The following is a 20398-nucleotide window of genomic DNA, read 5'->3' as shown; positions in this document are numbered from 1 at the left end:
GGGCTGCTAAGAGCTGATCATTGGAGTGTATATACCAATAGTACATATATCTAAAAGCTGTGTATTGTACGAGTACGAATACGGGTGGATACGAGTAGAATTGTTGATGAAACTGAACGAGGATGTAATTGTAAGCATTTTTGTTAAGTAGAAGTATTTTGATAAGTGTCTTGAAGTCTTTCAAAAGTGTATGAATACATATTAAAACACTACATGAAAATACATTTTAACTGAGTCGTTAAGTCATCGTTAGTCGTTACATATATATGTTGTTTTGAAACCTTTAGGTTAACGGTTTTGTTAAATGTTATTAACCCATTGTTTATTATATCTAAAGAGATGTTAAATTGTTACATTATCATGATATTATGATATATAATATATCTTAGTATAATATATATACAGTTAAATGTCGTTACAACGATAATCTTTACATATATGTCTCGTTTCGAAATCATTAAGTTAGTAGTCTTATTTTTACATATGTAGTTCATTGTTAATACACTTAATAATATATTTACTTATCATTTAACATAATTAACCAAGTGTATCAATATCTTAATATGATTCACATGTACTTAGTAAGACGTTGTTATAACGATAATCGTTATATATATCGTTTTCGAGTTTCTTAATTTAAAAGTCTCATTTTTATGTATATAACTCATTGTTAAAATACCTAATGAGATACTTATTATCATAATATCATGTTAACTATATATATATATATATATATATATATATATATATATATATATATATATATATATATATATATATATATATATATATATATATATATATATATATATATATATATATATATATATATATATATAATCATATATATGTCATCATATAGTTTTTACAAGTTTTAACGTTCGTGAATCACCGGCCAACTTGGGTGGTCAAATGTCTATATGAAACCTATTTCAATTAATCACGTCTTAACAAGTTTGATTGCTTAACATGTTGGAAATACTTAATCATGTAAATAACAATTTCATTTAATATATATATAAACATGGAAAAGTTCGGGTCACTACACCAAATTCTTATTATGGAAGCGAATGGAGACTCGAAGGTGAAGGAGGTGATGGAGAAAATGAGTATGAGATCTAATGATACGATATCGGTTGCTTTATTTAAGCGATTATCACCTGAATTGTACTTTGATACGTTCACTTTGAATGCTTGTTGTGCAAATTAATGTCATATAAATTATAGGGGTTTATAGGATGTTATATTCCTTGTATACATAAATGTATACTAATTGTAGGATATGATTATATGATGACATATATATTAAGTGATATAAAAACCTAATTTTACAAAGGTTAGATCGTGAGTGTGTCTCATTTAATATAATGCTTGTCTTGTTTATATCTTTGGAGCGTTGTATTAACAATTTGCAGGTCCTAGTTGTGGACATTTTGATTCAACTATCATATTCATTAATTAATTAATTGATTCATATGTGAGAATTCATTTTATAAGCTAAGTGACGTGCTTCGATTTTCTAAGCTAAGCTAACAATTCAATTAACATATGTAAGTTGATTAAGATTTACTAGCTTAAGACCTGAATTCGCGAGATTATGAAATAAAATTTGTTGTAATAAAACTATATATTTAAAGAATTGTATGTATCTTTTAATTATGTACAAGATATGAAGTGAACTTTAGAAAGAGAATCACAATATTCAAATATATGTATTTTAAAGTTTCCATATATCTTTGTCATTTATGTGGTTTCTAACATCATAGATCTACTTGCACCAAAGTAAATGTGTATGGAAGATGATAAAGGAGAAGTTGATCTTTAGGGGGATTCCTGATCAGTTCAATGGGATTGTGCAGGTTCTATCTCAATATCCACTTACAAATAATATATGGAATATTTTGAATCGTATTGCTTTTGCTGCTTGTGTATATTTTGTGTGGCAAGAGAGTAATTATAGATGTTTCAAGAACAAGAAGAGGTCTGCTGATGTTTTAGGTGGAGTTGTACAGAACTTCATTCGGTTAAAGCTTGTTTCGATGAAGATCAAGTCTTCTAAAGCAGTATATTCAGTGGCTAAAAAGTGGGATTTGATTGTTACTGGCAATAGGTTTTGTTTGTAATTGGGTGGTTTTGTTTGGTGTATTGGATCCTATATTTGTATTTTGTTTCTTGGTCTTAGGGTATATCCAGCCTGGTGTTGTATGTTTCAAAATTAATATAAGTTCTCAGTTTGCCTGGAAAAAAAACATTAATTTCACAGATCATTAATTTTTTATATAACTAAACTCAGTTTTGACCATGATGGGTATTGATAAGTTATTATTATTTGATAACTAAATTAATAAAAACTAGTCCGGGTCCGGCCCACGCGATGCGGCGGGGGCTTTCGGCCTCTGTATTCATATTTAACGTAGATTTATGTATTTACAGTAGGGAAAACGGCCCATGTGATAAGCGCCGTTGTTGGTGTTGTCGTCTTTAGTGTTTTTTAAAATCTGTCCGGTTTGAACGTAGTTAGTTTCGTTTTGTTGATAAAATTATTTCGAGTCTGACGGTGATTTCGGAAAAATATAACTTGCGGCGAGCAGGAAGATACGGGCTGTCATTGTTTTTAGCGTTTTTTAAAAAGTGTCCGTTTCAAACGTACTTTTTATCGTTTTGTTCATAATATTATTTCGAGTCTGACGCTCATGTCGAAAAAATTTAACTCGCGGCGAGCGGAAAGATACGGGCTGTCGTTGTGTTTAGCGTTTTTGAGAAGTGTCCGTTTCGCGTATAGTTAGTCCCATTGGGTTCGTAAGACTTTTTCGAGTTGAACGGTGCTCTCGGAAAAATTTAACTCGCACCGAGCGAGAAGATAGGGCCCGTTATAAATTCGGGTGGAATTAATTTCTTTTATTTTAATAAAATTATATATTTACACCTTTTACCCCTGAAAAAGTGTAAACTTGAGGGGCCATTGTGTAAATATAGCAGAAGTTGAGGGACCGTTTGTAATGTGAACGCAAAACTCAAAACGACGATCGGATATAACTAAAACTACAATAACTTGCATGTTTTGAGGGACCGTTTGTACCACTTTTAGTATATAAGGATTAATAATAATAATTAATGCCACATAAATAAGGGGGATGATTCTCACACACTGTTTTTTTGATCCTCACACACCTTTTTACCCTATTATTAGGGAGGAGTTCAAGTAAATTGGTGTGTGAGGATAAAAAAACAGTGTGTGAGAATCATCCCCCCGTAAATAAATAATGTAATAGAAAAACATGCATGTTTTGAGGTTTTGTGATGGAAGTAAACTAATATAGTACTTCTTTAATCTAGTCATCAACTGCTAACAATGCTAGTGAATAGTGTTGGATAAACTCATCCTTAACACCGTTACCTTTTTTAAAATGAATTCTTATGTAAAATCTATTTTAATGTTAATAAAATATGAGGTGAGGTAGAAAAGTTGTTACAAAAAAATATTGTTATTTTCATATCTCAACCTTGGATATATTCACATTTAAACCTTTTTATGATTCCAGTGACGCTTGTTATACGTGATCACACCACATCAAATGTACATCACCTCCGTTGGTCTTATTGTTATTAACAATCAACTTCACGTGTTACTAAAAATGTTATTTTCTCGTTGACGGAAAAAAATATCTATGAGAATGTTAATCGTACATGTAGACGATTTGGAGATGAGATTTTTTGATAATGGAAATTGTATTACCCGTAATATAAGAGAAGATGATTTATTTGAATTAAAGTTTAAAGATAATTTTAAATAACTTGAATAGGAAAATGTTTTTTATATAACATGAGTTTAGTAAATATGTTTTATAAAGACATGTATCTAGTCAAAAACTCGACACAGATTTAAGTTGTTGACATTAAACTAGAATAATTCACAAGGGTTCGTCACAACACTTTTTACACAACACATTAGATCACTCTCAACGAGCCATTCCCTTAGCCCGCCCTCAGCCATGCCCTCGAGGGCGCCATTGGCAGTACCTTACTACCGGTGTGCCCTCACTAGCCTCATGATGAGTTTTTTCCCCTCAAATAGCTTATTTCGGGACGGTACATACAACTATAAGACATGTAAACTAGGTTGTTTAATTAATTTAGTGGGATAATGTCATGGTGGAGAAATATATCATTGTTAACAATGTTCATATCGTTTGAAGGGGATGGTGAAAACATGCTTATGTGATGATCTATCATGGTGAGAAAAGATGACATTATTGGGAGTGATCTTAGATTGTAATTAAAGGAGCGTCAAACACAATTCTTTAGACAGGTTGACACAAATCTGACGCCAATAACGATCCAACGTAGCGTTACCAAAAACGTTGACCGGACGTTAGTTGAGAACCTAACGGAGAAGGAGAGTACCATGAGGGAGATGTTGTGCTTTCTGATTGGTTGGAGATATATTGCTATTGTTGCCATCGTTCTATTTAGCTTGACTTTTTTTTGGAAAAAAATGATGGCTTACATTTTTTTTTAAAGAAGATGAAATATGAAGAATGGTGGATGTTTTCAGGTTTAAAAAGCTTATTTATAAGGAAATGCACTTATATTTATTTATTTATATCCATTTAAAATCACAAGACTTGGAGAATCATGCTAAAACATTGAGTTTAGCTCTTATATAGTATAGAGTTAATATGATATAGTATACAGTTAATATAATAACCAATCAACCCAAACTAATTTCCATACAAGTAAATGTTAAAACAAAAAACGTGACCAACTTGACTTTAGAGTCAATCCTTCAATTTTAACTTCGAAAATGTACCCTTATTTATTTTCTTGACGATTCAGGGGAGATGAAATTAGAAGATGACGATAAATATATACTGGTGATATTCAGACAATGGTGGACGGTAGCAGCGGTAGGGATGGGAAGACTATGGTGGTGGACGGTGGCACGGTGAAAGACTAAATAGTTGGAAAGAGATTATAATCTTTTACAGAGTAATAATGAAGTTCTTAAGCATAATTTTTTATAAGCTTGAACAAGAGAAAGAAAGCATGACTACAAAGGTAATTTCGTCACTTACAAACCCTAGATGACAACTACCTCGACGACGAAGCTTTACGGGCCGCAATCGACTCAGCCGCCACTGTATCTTCGTTGGCGCTTGATGTGTGCTCAACACTCTATAAAAACCTTTAATAAATACGACAATTAATCACACGACTCACGAGTAACTATAACCCGATCATTATAGCAAATTGCATGCAAGTATTCACTTAAGTTCGTCCCAAGAGAGTATGCTTAATTGGAAGTCAACAACTAATAATTATCCTAAGTTTGATTGGGGGTTTTGAGTAGATTTTGATTGAAACTAATTTCGTAACAATGATTGCAACAAATAGAGAAAAGAGATAACAATAACAAAGAAGTGCCCACTTAATTATTCCACTTAATGCTTCGAATTACTCTTTAACAATTTATACCAATTGATGCTGAAATTGTTTTAGTTTAGTATCACTACTAGACTTAGATCAATTTCGATTCACGAATTCACATAGGTGAACTTTCAAAGACCAATTGAAGTTTCAAGTAAGTTATCAAGACCTAACCTTGTATTGAATTCACATAAAACCCATGATAATGAGGATGATAAAGTTGTGTGGTCTCCTGCAAGTAATGAAATGTCCACTGTCTCCGATGCTATACGCAAGGTTGAAGAAATCGGAACTCATGGAGTTCTCGGCGGGACCATTTCTTGGAGTTCCCGGAGAACTCGGGAAAACTTGGGGAGTTCTCGGTGGTTGACTTTCGTTGACTTTTGGGATAATTTTTTGATACCCGAGATTTGACCGATATTTTGGCCGAGAAACTCAATTTATCGGTCGTTGACCGATTAAACCGGTCGTTGTCCGATTTTTTAGCCAATTTCAAAACGAGAACTCGGCAGCAACTCCAAACGATTTCTCGGTGAGGATTCGGCCGATTTTTCCGATTTTTTCAACCTTAGCTATACGTATTATCATGCATTCCGCTAACGTGGTACCCCCAATTTGGCCCAAGGTGATATGGGGCGATAACATTTCATATATATTCATGCTTTTCCATTGGTTAGCAATTAAGAATAGCATTCCCGTTCGTGACATCCTACAAAATCGACATATCTTGCCCCTTTCACAATCATATTTGTGTGTATGGTGTGCTTCTGAAGTCGAATCTATTGAGCACCTTCTAATGCATTGTATTTGGTCTTTCAAAATTTGGTTGGATCTCTTTCGGTGGTGGAACATAAGATGGGTTATTCCGGGTTCGATCGTCGATTTTTCTTTCGATTGATATTACAGTATGGGTATTAAAGCTAGCAAATTTTGGAAGATGAGCGGTCCCACAACCATTTGGGCAATTTGGTTGGCTCGTAACGACTACATATTCAATGGAAAATTCGCATGTCAGTCAGTGACCGTGAGAAATAACAAGTTAAAAGTCTTTCTTTGGGCGTCTAATCTCAATGTTTGTCACGGGTTTCAAGCTCACGTATGGGAGCTCAATCCCATTTTGCTATGTCATTAATTTTCACTTTCATGGTTTAGCTTTTGTGGTCATTGTAATAGCTAGTTAGGTTAGTTCTTCTCATTGTATTTCTCCCTGTAATCCCTTTGGTGCTTCATTGTTTTGATGAAGTAACTTTTAATACAATTTATAATTTTTCGAAAAAAAAAAAAAAGTATCATATTCGTTAATTAAATAATTAATTCATATGTGAGAATTCATTTTATAAGCTAAGTGACATGCTTTGATTTTCTAAGCCAAGCTAACAATTCAATCGAACATATGTAAGTTGATTAAGATTTATTAGCTTAAGACCCAAATTCCCGAAATCTTGAAATAAAATTTGTTGTAATAAAACTATATATTTAAAGAACTGTATGTATCTTTTATTTATATACAAGGTATGAAGTGAACTTTAGAATGAGAATCACAATATTCAACCATATTTATTTTAAAGTTTTCATTTATTTTTGTCATTTATATTGTTTCTAGCTTCAGATCTGCTTGCACCAAAGTTACACATTAATTTCACAAATCATTTTTAATTTGTTTTACCACCAACTCACTTTTGACCATGATGGGTATTGATAGTTGATGGGTTCTTATTACTCCGTATTTGATAACTTATTTAATAAAAATGCCACATGAATGATGTAATAGAAAATAAGCATGTTTTGAGGTTTTGCGATGGAACTAAACTAATATATTGCTTCTTTAATCCGGTCATCCATTGCTGACAATGCTAGTGAATAGTGTTAGATAAATTCATCCTTAACACCGTTGCCTATTTAAAAATGAATTCTTTTGTAAAATCTATTTTAATGTTAATAGAATATGAGGTGAGGTAGAAAATTTGATACAAAAAATATTGTTATTTTTCATATCAACCTTAAATATATTTACATTTAAACTTTTTTCCTTTTATATTTAACATTCAAATTTATTTAAACTTTTTTATAATTCCAGTGACGCTTGTTATACGTGATCACACTGACATCAAATGTACATCACTTCCGTTGATCTCATCATCACTAACAATCAACTTCACGTGTTACTAAAAATACTATTTTCTAGTTGACGGAGGAAAATATCTAGGAGAATGTTAATCATACATGTAGACGATTTGGGGATGAGATTTTTTGATAAAGGAAACTGTATTACCCCGCTATAAATGAGAAGATGATTTATTTGATTTAAAGTTTAAAGATAATTCTAAATAACTTGACTCGGGAAATATTTTTTTATATAACACGAGTTTAGTAAATACGTTTTATAAAGATATGTATCTAGTCAAAAACTCGACACAAATTTAAGTTGTTGACATTAAAGAATAATTCACAAGTGTTCGTCACATCACCTTTTACACAACACATTAGATCACTCTCAACGAGCCATTCCCACCGCCCGCCCTCAGCCATGCCCCTGAGGGTGCCATTGGCAGTACCTTGCCATCGGTTTGCCCTCACTAGCCTCATGCTGAGTCCCCCCCCCCCCCCCCCCCCCCCACCCCCTCTCAAATAGCTTACTTCAAGACAATACATACAACTTTATGACATGTAAATTAGGTAGCTTTAACGGGTGCCCTACAACAATTTGACACAAAAATATGGCAAGTGTTAATGAAGGTAAAAAACTAACCTTGCCACGTCGAGACAAATTTCACCTTTTAGTCAAATAAAACACAATCTTCATGCGACGTCACAGACATGGTTAAAAAGAATCTTAGGCTCTTCTTATTCCGGCGTTAAATCTGAGGGTTTCCCATGTTGGCATCTTTCACGGAATATAACGTTAAATAACCGAGCGTCCCTTAGTAGCGTTAGTTTTGAAATTGAAGAAGGGTATGATGGTTATGAGTGATATGTGATTGGTTAGTTAGAGTAAAAAAAAATGAGAAAGAAATAGTGATGAGACGCTTATTTGGCATTGTGTTGATGTGAAGAAGAACGGCGTGATTGAGAATGGTCAAATACATAAAAAAGAAGATTAATAATAATAATAATGAGAAAGGTTTAAGGTTGTTGTATTATCGAAATTTGTAGGTTGCGTAATTCGACAAGAAAGGGAATAAGATATGATGACAAACGTATCGTCACATGCAAGGCACGTGACTTAATTCAGCAGTCGTCAACATTAGAACCAATCGCGTAACCTAACCACATGGATCAACCAAGTAAAAATAAAAGTTGTAGGTTGCCTAATTAAACAAGAAAGGGATTAAGATAAGATGACAAACATATCCTCACATGCAAAGCACGTGACTTAATGGTTTAAGCGTCAGGACCAATCGCGTAACCCAACCACGGGGATCAACCAAGTAAAAAAAAGTTGTAGGTTGCCTAACTAAACAAGAAAGTCCCTTCGGGGACATCCGATCAAATTGGAACGATACATAGAAGATTAGCATGGCCCCTGTGCAAGGATGACACGCACAAATCGAGAAATTGTCCAAATTTTTTGAAGTTGTGATGTGGTCTAACGGTTGGTGGCCTGCCTCTTTTAGGGGAGGTCAGGAGTTCGACCCCCGTTGGCTACATATAAAAACACAATTTCATCCCTGCCATGAAGTATCCACCCATGACACCTTTCCCATATCGTTTGGGGGGTAAAGGGGAGGGGGTTTTACTTGGCCGTGCCCTTGGATCGGTTTCAAGGTTTCCTCCCGGGCAGCGATGGGGGCGGGGTTAGTATCGCTGCATCAGCATAGTCGAAACGGGAGATGATCGCAACGGGTGGTTAAGTCCCCCTCGGATGATCCCAATCGCTGTTAAAAAAAAAAAAAAAGAAAGAGATTAAGATAAGATGACAATTATATCCTCACAGGCCAAACACGTGACTTAACCAATCGCGTAACCCAACACGGGATCAACCATGTAAAAATAAAAGTTTTTTTTTTGTCTGAAAATAAATACTCCTTATCATAAATCTCTCTCTCTCTCTCTCTCTCTCTCTCTCTCTCTCGGATCTAATTCCGTCCTGTGTCTCCAATCTCCATTCACTTCAAACCCTAATTTCAGACTTCCATTTTTTTTATTTTTTTTTCCTTCGAGCAGCTTCATCGATTCGTCTGCAAGGTCATTCAAACAAAAAGAATTGAACTTTGTTGTAATTCCATCAATTTATTTATATTTTTCTCTGTCGCATGACTTTAATTTGTCCTCTAATCGGCTTATAATCGACGTTTTAGTAAAATCTAATTCCAATCAAAATTCAAAACGAAAGGTGATTTTGGCCAACCGAAACGTACGCCTTCATCTTCTCCGTGCCACTCACTAGCACGCCAGCGGAATTGGCCACCGTGTTGGTTAATTTTTTCGCCCGGATCTCAGAGCACTAGTCCCAATTAATACCTAAGGTATCTGCTATCTCTTGTATATATATGTGTATATATTAAGTTGTGTCTTGTTTGAAGAGAGGGCTGCTAAATGTTTAGACTTGATGTTAGGTAACGTGTCATAAATAGATAGATAGCTACCGGTTTATAAGATCTGATCATTCACCAAGTTGTTACCTTTACTGATCATAAATTATGTTTTTTTTTTTATATGTCAGAATAATGGAATCGACTTCATCTGTTAGTATGTGTGAAGCATCTAAATTTGCAGTGGAAGATGTTATAAACACGATGCCTAGCAATGTAGTAAGTTGTATACTAGATTTTTTGCCATTACAAGATGCTGTGAGGACCAGCATCTTGTCTAAAAATTGGAGGTATAAGTGGACTACGATTAACCAAGTCGTTTTTGACAATGACTTATTTGAGTACATAATGAGAACAAAAGGGGACGTTGATGGTAGGATTATAACTAGAGTCCTTGTTTATCACGAAGGCTCGTTAACAAAATTTGTCCTTCACGTACCACGTAACAAGAGATTCGATGATGATGATGATGATATATATCTTTGGGTTAAGTTACTATCTACAAAAAGTGTCAAGGGGATGATTATTGTAAATAAGAACATAACACCAATTGTGTTGCCTACCCTTGTTTTCTCTTGTGTGGATTTGAAACATTTGAAACTTTGTCGCTGTGGTTTCCGTAACACCAATAGTCTTGGTGGCTTTTCGAAACTTTCATCATTGGACTTGGATTGTGTAAATTCTTGGGAGTTAATAGGTTTGTGTCCTCTACTCGAGGTTTTGCAAATTTATCATCCACTTGCTATGACCAAGATGAAACTTGATGACTTTGCAAAACTTAAAAATCTTAAACATTTATTTTTGTCATTACGTATGCTTTATCATCATGATGCTGCAATCCCAAGTTTGGATACCTTTAAGCTCGTGGGCTGTCTTCTAAAGCTTCATAGGCTCACTCTAGATCTTCAGAGATGCAGCACGGTAAGTAAGCCATTCATTCATTCAATCAATATGTATGAGTCTTCTTTACTTAACTGCATCAAGTGACTTACTTTCTTCATACCACCTTTTTTTTTTTAATAATAATAATAATAGTTCAAGGTAGATGCTGCTGGAAACAGGGATGTTATGATGCATAGCTTTAAGGTTCTTGAGATTTTGAACCTAGATTATGACAATCGCTCAATGGTCTTCTTTTTCTTTGACTTGATTCAGGGGTCCTCAAATTTGGAAATCCTTAGGATAAGGGTAGGACTGGAGGAAACATTCATTTCAATTCTGATACCTGTTGTCTCTGTATATTATGTTTTTAATTTAAATTTAATATTCCCTCCGTCCCAGATTAATTGTCCACAAACAAAAAAACATAGTTTAAGAAATGTCATTATCACACTATATTTTTATGTACTTTCTCCTTACTTTACAGTTTTACCCTCAATCAATCAATTAGAAAGACATCTCACTTTTGTAAATTTCATTAGGGACAATATTGTAAATTTCGTTAAATTTATTTTCCATATTTGGAAGTGGACAATTAATTTGGGACAATCCGAAAAGGAATACTGACAATTAATATGGGACGGAGGGAGTAATAATAAATATCTTTCTTATTACTCCGTATTATTGTTAAATAATAATTTGTATGTACAGCACAGACAAGGATCGTGTCTTTCCATCTCCTGTTACTCTCGACCAAGTAAAAGCCGGCATAACGGGTTACCTGCAGCAGCTTCGGAATGTGGATTTTGTATACCTCAAAGACTCGCACGTTGAACTATCGTTCATCAAGTGTTTACTTGATAATTGTTGTTTGTTACAACTCATAACGATTGCTAATTATGATTCAACTCGAAATGGAACTGTTGACCGTGGTCGTTACTTTGACTTCTCTGCAAAGCTCTTGCTGCTCTCTCGAGCCTCTCCCGAAGCTAAAATCTTATTCCGACCCTAATTATCCGTTTCTTTATTTTTCTTTTTCTTTTTTTCTTTTTATTATTATTACTGTATTATTATTATTTTTTTATTTTTTTATTTTTTTATTTTTTAGACTGTCTGTCAAGTTTCAGCTCACTGCCTAGGTTCTTGATGCTTTATTTCATTTCTTTTTGTTGATCCTTGGGCTCTTTCTTCCTTTGAGCTGGCTATTTTGTTTAATGTAAACAAGGTTCCTTCCATCCTTATATAATGAAATAAACTTGTTTGTTAATATAATTAAGGGTGTAGTTTTACTTTTAATGTCTATGGTGTAAAGGTATCAAAATGATAAAAAGCTGGTAATCTGCTACCTGATGGGTGCGCGCCACAAACATCATCCACAATTCATTTATTTATGCTGGATTGTGGAATTACTAATCCATTGCTGCTATGATTTGGAAACACATATATGAGTTGGAAAGACATCTATAGTTTCTATCAAGAAAAAATTACACATTTGCGTCATAACACTTAAACTTTATTTTTTGCGTAGTTGGTACTCCAGTTTTGTTTAATTATCGTAATTGGCACCCCAACCTAACTATAGTCAAAATATAATGGTTAATCCCTCACATGTGCCATGCATGTGAGGGCAAATTAGTCCTTTTTCATTGCTTTAATCCATTTAAAAAGCTTATTACTTCATATCAATATCAATTTCTTCCTTTCATTCAAAAATATCTGCTATCATTTCATCTCTTATTTTCACTTCTTCAATCCATCAGATCATTAGTTACCTAGGCCTTGTTTCTTTTTGATAATTGAACTTAATGTTATATAAGAGCGTATTCGTTCACAGTATTCTTGTTTACTTTTGGCTTTTTCATTGACCCATAACTTTACTATTGACTTTCTGGCTCACCATGAAAACCCCACTACTCCACATACAGTCGTCTATTTCTCAATATACACTCATCTCTTTCTTCCTTTTTTTATTCTTTTACAGAGCTTCTTGAATCTCTTAAACTCCACACATTCCCTTTCATTCACATAGACAAAATTATTTAACCCCAATCATTCTTCAACTCCCTTAATTCTAAATACCTCAATTTTTCAGATGATCTAAAGGGAACAAATTAAAAGCGTACCGCTCCGGCAATTAAAACAAGTATGCGTTATACACCACTGCTACCTCATCCATGCATCATCGTTGTCACAATCGGACGTCCACTATCGCGTATTTCATTTGATTTGATTTCTCCATAGATTCTAATCATTCTTTTGATATATCGCGTATATATAGTATTTTGTTTGATTTCTTCATATTTTCAATGATTATTCAGAATGTGTTGAATTGGGGATCAATAGTTATTGTCAATAAATTTTTGTATAGTAATGTAAGAAAGGATTTGTAGGTAAAAAAGGATTAGTAAGAAAGAATTGGTGTTTAATTTTGTAAGTGATTTTCATAATGGTTTTTTTGTTGTTGCTATCTTCACTTTTTTTGTAAGTTTATTTTTCAAGAAAGTTTTCAATTCACAATTGAAAGAACTGATGTTAAAAGACGTATTCTAAGTTGTAAATAATTGGTGTTAAAGTGGTGCTACGAACATATTATGTCTACACTAGATTGTGGTGAGGGAAAAAGACTTTAGGGTTGTGGAGAGAGGAGATGTTTAAATGTATTATCAGTTGATGTAATGGATTAAAATAATGTAAATGGACTAATTTGCCCTCACATGCATGACACATGTGAGGGGTTAACTATTAAATTTTGACTGCAGTTAAGTTAAGGTGTCAACCACAGTAGTTATGCAAAATTGAGGTACTAACTACGCAAAAAAAATTAGTTTAGGTGTTATGATGCAAATGAGTACAAATTACAGGTACCAACGGCGTAATTTTTTCTTCTATCAAAAAACTATAATGATGATGTTATTATTAAGCTAATTCATTTGTTAAGAAAAAATCAAAAATAAAAAAAAAAAATCTAGACAAGGTTAGTGATGTCATTAATCTTAATTAATACAAAATTAAAATATAATTATTTACTAAAAAAATCTCTAACTAAAAAAAGTCTGCTTTTAAACCCTAGAAAACCTAAAAAAAGGCCGCTGTTATAATATATAAATATATATATAAATGGATAGTCAATTATTGATACACAAAAGTAATATTATTGTATTATCTAAACTTGTGATATTTTTGCTATAAATAGCCATGAATGCAAGCATTAAATTTGCACCATTTCTCACACTTACAAAGTGTTTCTTTCTTTTCTCCATTATCATCTTTGTTCTTACACTTCATTATTAGCATTCTTAATCAAGAATCAAACCACTAAAGGTAGTTATAAGCCTACTGAATTATAACATCAAGAATCAAACCACTAAAGGTAGTTATAAGCCTACTGAATTATAACATCAAGAATCAAGCCACTAAAGGTAGTTATAAGCCTACTGAATTATAACACGTTATCAGCACGATAATCTTAATACTAATTATGGTTGGCTCTGCCACCTAAATGATATATGGTCGGTTATACCACCTGAATAATATATGGTCGACACTGTCGCCTAATTATCATTTATGTTACTAACATTTATATTTCTATTATCTAACATTTATATGGTCGACACTGTCACCTAATTATCATTTATGTTATATAACATTTATTTATGATTGCTTACATATGGTCGACACTGTCGCCTACTTATCATTTATGTTATATTAAATTTATCTTTAATGTTTATATACTTATGAATATAAATTGACTCTAATTTATCATGTTGTTTGTTTTAATTTTTGATAATAGAAAATGTCGAATCTAGAAAAGCTTAAATTTACTCCTTTAGAATCAACTGGAAACAACTACATGCCATAGGTTATAAAAGTAAAAATGCATCTTAAATCAATGGGCATTCTTGAAACCATAAATGAAAACAACATTTGTTCTGAAAAAGAACAAGCAACGGCATGTTGCTTTATTCATCAACATATTGATGAATGCTTACAAAATAATTATGTGACTGTAGAAGATCCCCATGTTTTATGGGAAGGTCTCAAAAGCGGATTCAATAATCAAAGAGAAATTTTACTTCCAGCTGCTATGGATCAATGGAGAACATTAAGGTTCCAAGACTTTAAGAAAGTAAATGAATACAGCTCAGCTCTGTATAATATAGTCTCACAACTTAAATTATGTGGACATGAAATAAGTGATGCAGACATGTTGGAGAAAACTTTCTCCACAATGAATGCTGCCAACATCACAATGCAAAGAAATTTGAGAATGCTAAAGTTCAACACATATCCTGAACTTAATTCATATCTCTTGGTTGCAGAGCAAAATGATGAGCTATTAATGAAAAATCAGCAATCCCGTCCTACTGGTACACTTGCAATCCCTGAAGCAAATACTGCAAATAATTATAAACAGGGACAAGGACGCGGGCAAGGTCGTGGTTATAATAACCATCGCCATCATCATGCCAAAAGCCATAACTATGGTAGAAACCATCCTTATGGTAATGGGAATGGGCGTGGACGTGGCCGTGGTCGTGGCCGTGGTCGTGGCCGTGGTCGTGGCCGTGGTGGTCAAAGAAATAATAATCCACGAAAATATAAATATCAACCACAAAACAAGCCCACTAAACAAGATGTTGAAGAAAATTCTTCTAAAAATTCTGAAGAATCTTGTTACAGATGTGGTAGAATGGGCCACTGGGCTAATACTTGCCGAACATCTAAACATCTTGTTAAGATGTATCAGGATTCTCTGAAAGGTAAAGAAAATGAAGTAAATTTTGTGGATAATATTGATCCAACAGTCACTGAGCAACCATCTGATTTATATGAAGATTTCTTGAATTAAATTTATATGTTTCTTTTATAAATAAACGATTTAACCTTTGTCATCATGTTTCCTCAAATGTTTCAGTTCTATATGTTTTATCAAATGTTTCAGTTCTATGTTTGATGTTTCAATTCTATGTATGTCAAATGTTTCAGTTTTATCTATTTGTGTGTAATAAACATTTTGTGTAACATTTATATACTTACTATTTGTTTCTTATATATGAAGTTTAATATGAATTCTGCTGGAACACAACATCAATCAAGTAGTGGAGATCTCTGTATAGCAGATAGTGGTACTACACACACTATACTTAAATCTGAAAAATATTTCATTGATTTGAAACCAACGGAAGGAACTATACATACAATATCAGGTGCTGCTAACTTGATAGAAGGGATAGGAAAGGCAAAATTCATATTACCAAACGGTACAACATTTTTAATTAATAATGCCTTATTCTCTCCTAAGTCAAGCAGAAATTTATTGAGTTTTTCTGACATATACCTTAATGGGTATGATTATCAGTCAATAACGACAGAAAATGAGAAATATTTAAGTATCACTAATAAGAATCACGTGATTGAAAAACTGCCAAGACTTAATTCTGGATTACATTATACACATATAAATGTACCAGAAGCGAAAAGTATATTGATCCTGGTGTATTTAATTTATGGCATAACATATTGGGCCATCCAGGATCAACAATGATGAAAAGAATTATTGAATGTACACATGGACATCCACTGAAGGATAGAAAAATCCTTCATGATACAATGGTTCCATGTATATCTTGCTCTCTTGAAAAATTGATAACTAGACCCTCACCACTTAAGGTTGAGAAAGAATCACCAATGTTTCTTGAAAGAATTCAAGGTGATATTTGTGGACCAATTCGTCCACCATGTGGACCATTTAGGTATTTCATGGTCCTAATAGACGCATCTAGCAGATGGTCTCATGTTTGTCTGTTATCAAGCCGTAATGTGGCATTTGCAAAATTTCTTGCCGAAATTATTAAATTAAGAGCACATTTTCCTGATTACATCATTAAAAAGGTGAGACTTGATAATGCTGGTGAGTTTACATCTCAAGCATTTAATGACTATTGCATGTCTATAGGAATTGTTGTTGAACATTCTGTTGCTCATGTGCATACACAAAATGGTTTAGCCGAGTCACTGATTAAACGTTTACAGTTAATAGCTAGACCATTGATAATGAGAACAAAACTCCCTGTATCTATATGGGGTCATGCAATTTTACATGCTACTGCATTGATTCGCATCAGACCAAGTGCAAGTCATAAATATTCCCCCTACAACTTGCTTTTGGTCAAGAGCCAAATATATTCCACCTTAAAACATTTGGTTGTGCAGTATATGTTCCAATTGCGCCACCACAACGTACAAAAATGGGTCCTCAAAGGAGGTTGGGAATATATGTTGGATATGAAACATCTTCAATCATAAGGTATATTGAACCTATGACAGGTGATGTTTTTACAGCACGTTTTGCTGATTGTCATTTTAATGAAACATTGTTTCCTAGATTAGGGGGAGAAATAAAAAATAAAGAAAATGATGTTTCATGGTGTGAACCTCAATTAAAGTATCTTGATCCTCACACAAAAGAATGCGAGACAGAAGTTCAAAAGATAATGCATATACAAGAACTTGCAAATCAATTGCCTGATGCATTCACAGATACAAAAAGGGTGACTAAATCATATATACCAGCAGTTAATACTCCAGCTCGAGTTGAGATTCCAAATCGGAAAACTGATAATGTAGTCACTCAAGAATCTATGCCACGTCTGAAACGTGGGAGACCAGTTGGTTCCAAAGATAAAAATCCTCGAAAAAGAAAATCAGCTGATAATAAGGTAAAAGGAAGTGTTCAAGAAGAACCACAAATCAGTACTCCTATTGCAGAGGAGATTGATGATGTCAATACAGAAATTGCAATCAATTATGCACATTCAAAAATATTATGGAACCGAAATGAAATGAAAAATCTTGATGAGAAATTTTCATTTAATGTTGCATATGACATCATGAATAATGATGATGATCCAGAACCAACATCTATGGTTGAATGTCAAAATAGACATGATTGGGCTCAATGAAAAGAAGCAATACGAGCTGAATTAGAATCACTCAATAAAAGAAAAGTTTTCGGATCCATCATTCTCACTCCTAAAGATGTGAAACCTGTAGGATACAGATGGATTTTTGTCCGAAAAAGAAATGAGAAAAATGAAGTTACAAGGTATAAAGCTAGACTTGTAGCTCAAGGTTTTTCTCAAAGACCGGGAATTGATTATGAAGAAACTTATTCCCCTGTTATGGATGCAATTACTTTTAGATACTTAATCAGCCTGGCAGTTTCTAAAAATTTAGAAATACAAAGAAATGTATTCGATTAAATTACAAAGATCTTTATATGGGTTAAAACAATCGGGGCGTATGTGGTATAACCGATTAAGTGAGTACTTGATAAGCAAAGGGTATACAAATAACCTTACTTGCCCTTGTGTTTTCATTAAGAAAACAACATCCGGATATGTGATCATAGCTGTTTATGTTGATGATCTTAACATCATAGGTACAAATAAAGAGATCCATGAAGCCATTCAACTTCTAAAGAAAGAATTTGAAATGAAAGATCTCGAAAAAATCAAGTATTGCCTTGGTTTACAAATTGAGCATATGCCTAATGGTTTACTTGTACATCAAACAACATATACTGAAAAGATTTTGAAACGTTTCAATATGGACAAGGCAAAACCATTAAGTACTCCTATGGTTGTTAGATCACTCAATGTTGAAACTGATCCATTTCGTCCATGTGAAGATCATGAAGATATTCTTGGACCAGAAGTACCATATCTTAGTGCAATTGGAGCTCTTATGTATCTTACAAATTGTACAAGACCTGACATTTCTTTTGCAGTTAATTTGTTGGCAAGGTTCAGCTCTGCTCCTACCAAAAGACACTGGAATAGGATCAAACACATATTTCGATACCTTCGAGGAACTACTGATTTAGGATTATTTTATTCTAACGAATCAAAACAAGATTTAGTTGGTTATACTAATGCAGGTTATTTATCTGATCCACATAAAGCTAAATCTCAAACTGGATATGTATTCCTAAATGGAGGTACTGCAATATCATGGCGTTCTCAAAAACAAACACTTGTTGCTACATCATCAAATCATGCCGAAGTGATTGCATTACATGAAGCTACTCGGGAATGTTTTTGGTTGAGATCAATGACACAAATCATTACTGATTCTTGTGGACTAGAACGCGATAAAAGTCCAACAATTATCTATGAAGATAATGCAGCTTGCATAGCACAGATGAAAGAAGGGTATATCAAAAGTGACCGAACCAAACACATACCTCCTAGATTCTTCTCATACACTCAAAATCTCATTAAGGACAACGAGATTGAAATGAGATATGTTCAATCCAGCAAAAACTCTGCTGATCTTTTCACGAAAGCACTTTCAACTGCTATTTTCAGAACACACGTTCATAACATTGGCATGAGACATGTTCAAAAGATGTAACAACTGAAGCGATGTCTACTTGAGGGGGAGTCAACTCCATGCCGCACTCTTTTTCCCTTAGCAAAAGTTTTTTTCCACTGAGTTTCCTTTAGCAAGGTTTTTAACGAGGCAGTAACTTACAGTTGATCTTCAATAAATAAAATTGCTACCCAAGGGGGAGTGTTATAATATATAAATATATATATAAATGGATAGTCAATTATTGATACACAAAAGTAATATTATTGTATTACATAAACTTGTAATATTTTTGCTATAAATAGCCATGAATGCAAGCATTAAACTTGCACCATTTCTCACACTTACAAAGTGTTTCTTTCTTTTTTCCATTATCATCTTTGTTCTTACACTTCATTATTAGCATTCTTAATCAAGAATCAAACCACTAAAGGTAGTTATAAGCCTACTAAATTATAACATCAAGAATCAAATCACTAAAGGTAGTTATAAGCCTACTGAATTATAACATCAAGAATCAAACCACTAAAGGTAGTTATAATCCTACTGAATTATAACAGCCGCTACTTGAAATGTCCCGTTCTTATTGATTAAAAACGTTCCATATTAATTGATTTCGTTGCGAGGTTTTGACCTCTATATGAGACGTTTTTCAAAGACTGCATTCATTTTTAAACAAACCATAACCTTTATTTCATCAATAAAGGTTTAAAAAGCTTTACGTAGATTATCAAATAATGATAATCTAAAATATCCTGTTTACACACGACCATTACATAATGGTTTACAATACAAATATGTTACAACAAAATAAGTTTCTTGAATGCAGTTTTTACACAATATCATACAAGCATGGACTCCAAATCTTGTCCTTATTTAAGTATGCGACAGCGGAAGCTCTTAATAATCACCTGAGAATAAACATGCTTAAAACGTCAACAAAAATGTTGGTGAGTTATAGGTTTAACCTATATATATCAAATCGTAACAATAGACCACAAGATTTCATATTTCAATACACATCCCATACATAGAGATAAAAATCATTCATATGGTGAACACCTGGTAACCGACAATAACAAGATGCATATATAAGAATATCCCCATCATTCCGGGACACCCTTCGGATATGATATAAATTTCGAAGTACTAAAGCATCCGGTACTTTGGATGGGGTTTGTTAGGCC

At 33.4% G+C, this 20398-nt stretch overlaps 1 protein-coding gene and 1 non-coding gene across 2 annotated transcripts; both read left to right on the top strand.

Moving 5' to 3' along the window:
- Window positions 1-1799: 1799 nt before the first annotated feature.
- On the top strand, window positions 1800-11850 carry LOC139899958 (F-box/FBD/LRR-repeat protein At1g13570-like). The gene is made up of 4 exons (XM_071882779.1): window positions 1800-2110; window positions 10091-10880; window positions 10995-11116; window positions 11550-11850. The coding sequence occupies exons 1-4, from the start codon at window positions 1800-1802 to the stop codon at window positions 11848-11850; spliced, it is 1524 nt and encodes a 507-aa protein (XP_071738880.1).
- LOC139903719 (U6 spliceosomal RNA) lies at window positions 8894-8996 on the top strand. Its single transcript, XR_011778517.1, has one exon. It is a non-coding gene; the product is annotated as a U6 spliceosomal RNA (small nuclear RNA).
- Window positions 11851-20398: the final 8548 nt, after the last annotated feature.

Source organism: Rutidosis leptorrhynchoides, chromosome 3 (assembly GCF_046630445.1).
Source record: "Rutidosis leptorrhynchoides isolate AG116_Rl617_1_P2 chromosome 3, CSIRO_AGI_Rlap_v1, whole genome shotgun sequence".
NCBI classification, from domain to species: Eukaryota; Viridiplantae; Streptophyta; class Magnoliopsida; order Asterales; family Asteraceae; genus Rutidosis; species Rutidosis leptorrhynchoides.
The sequence above is the reverse complement of the archived record's forward strand: the minus strand, read 5'-3'. Positions and strand labels throughout refer to the sequence as shown.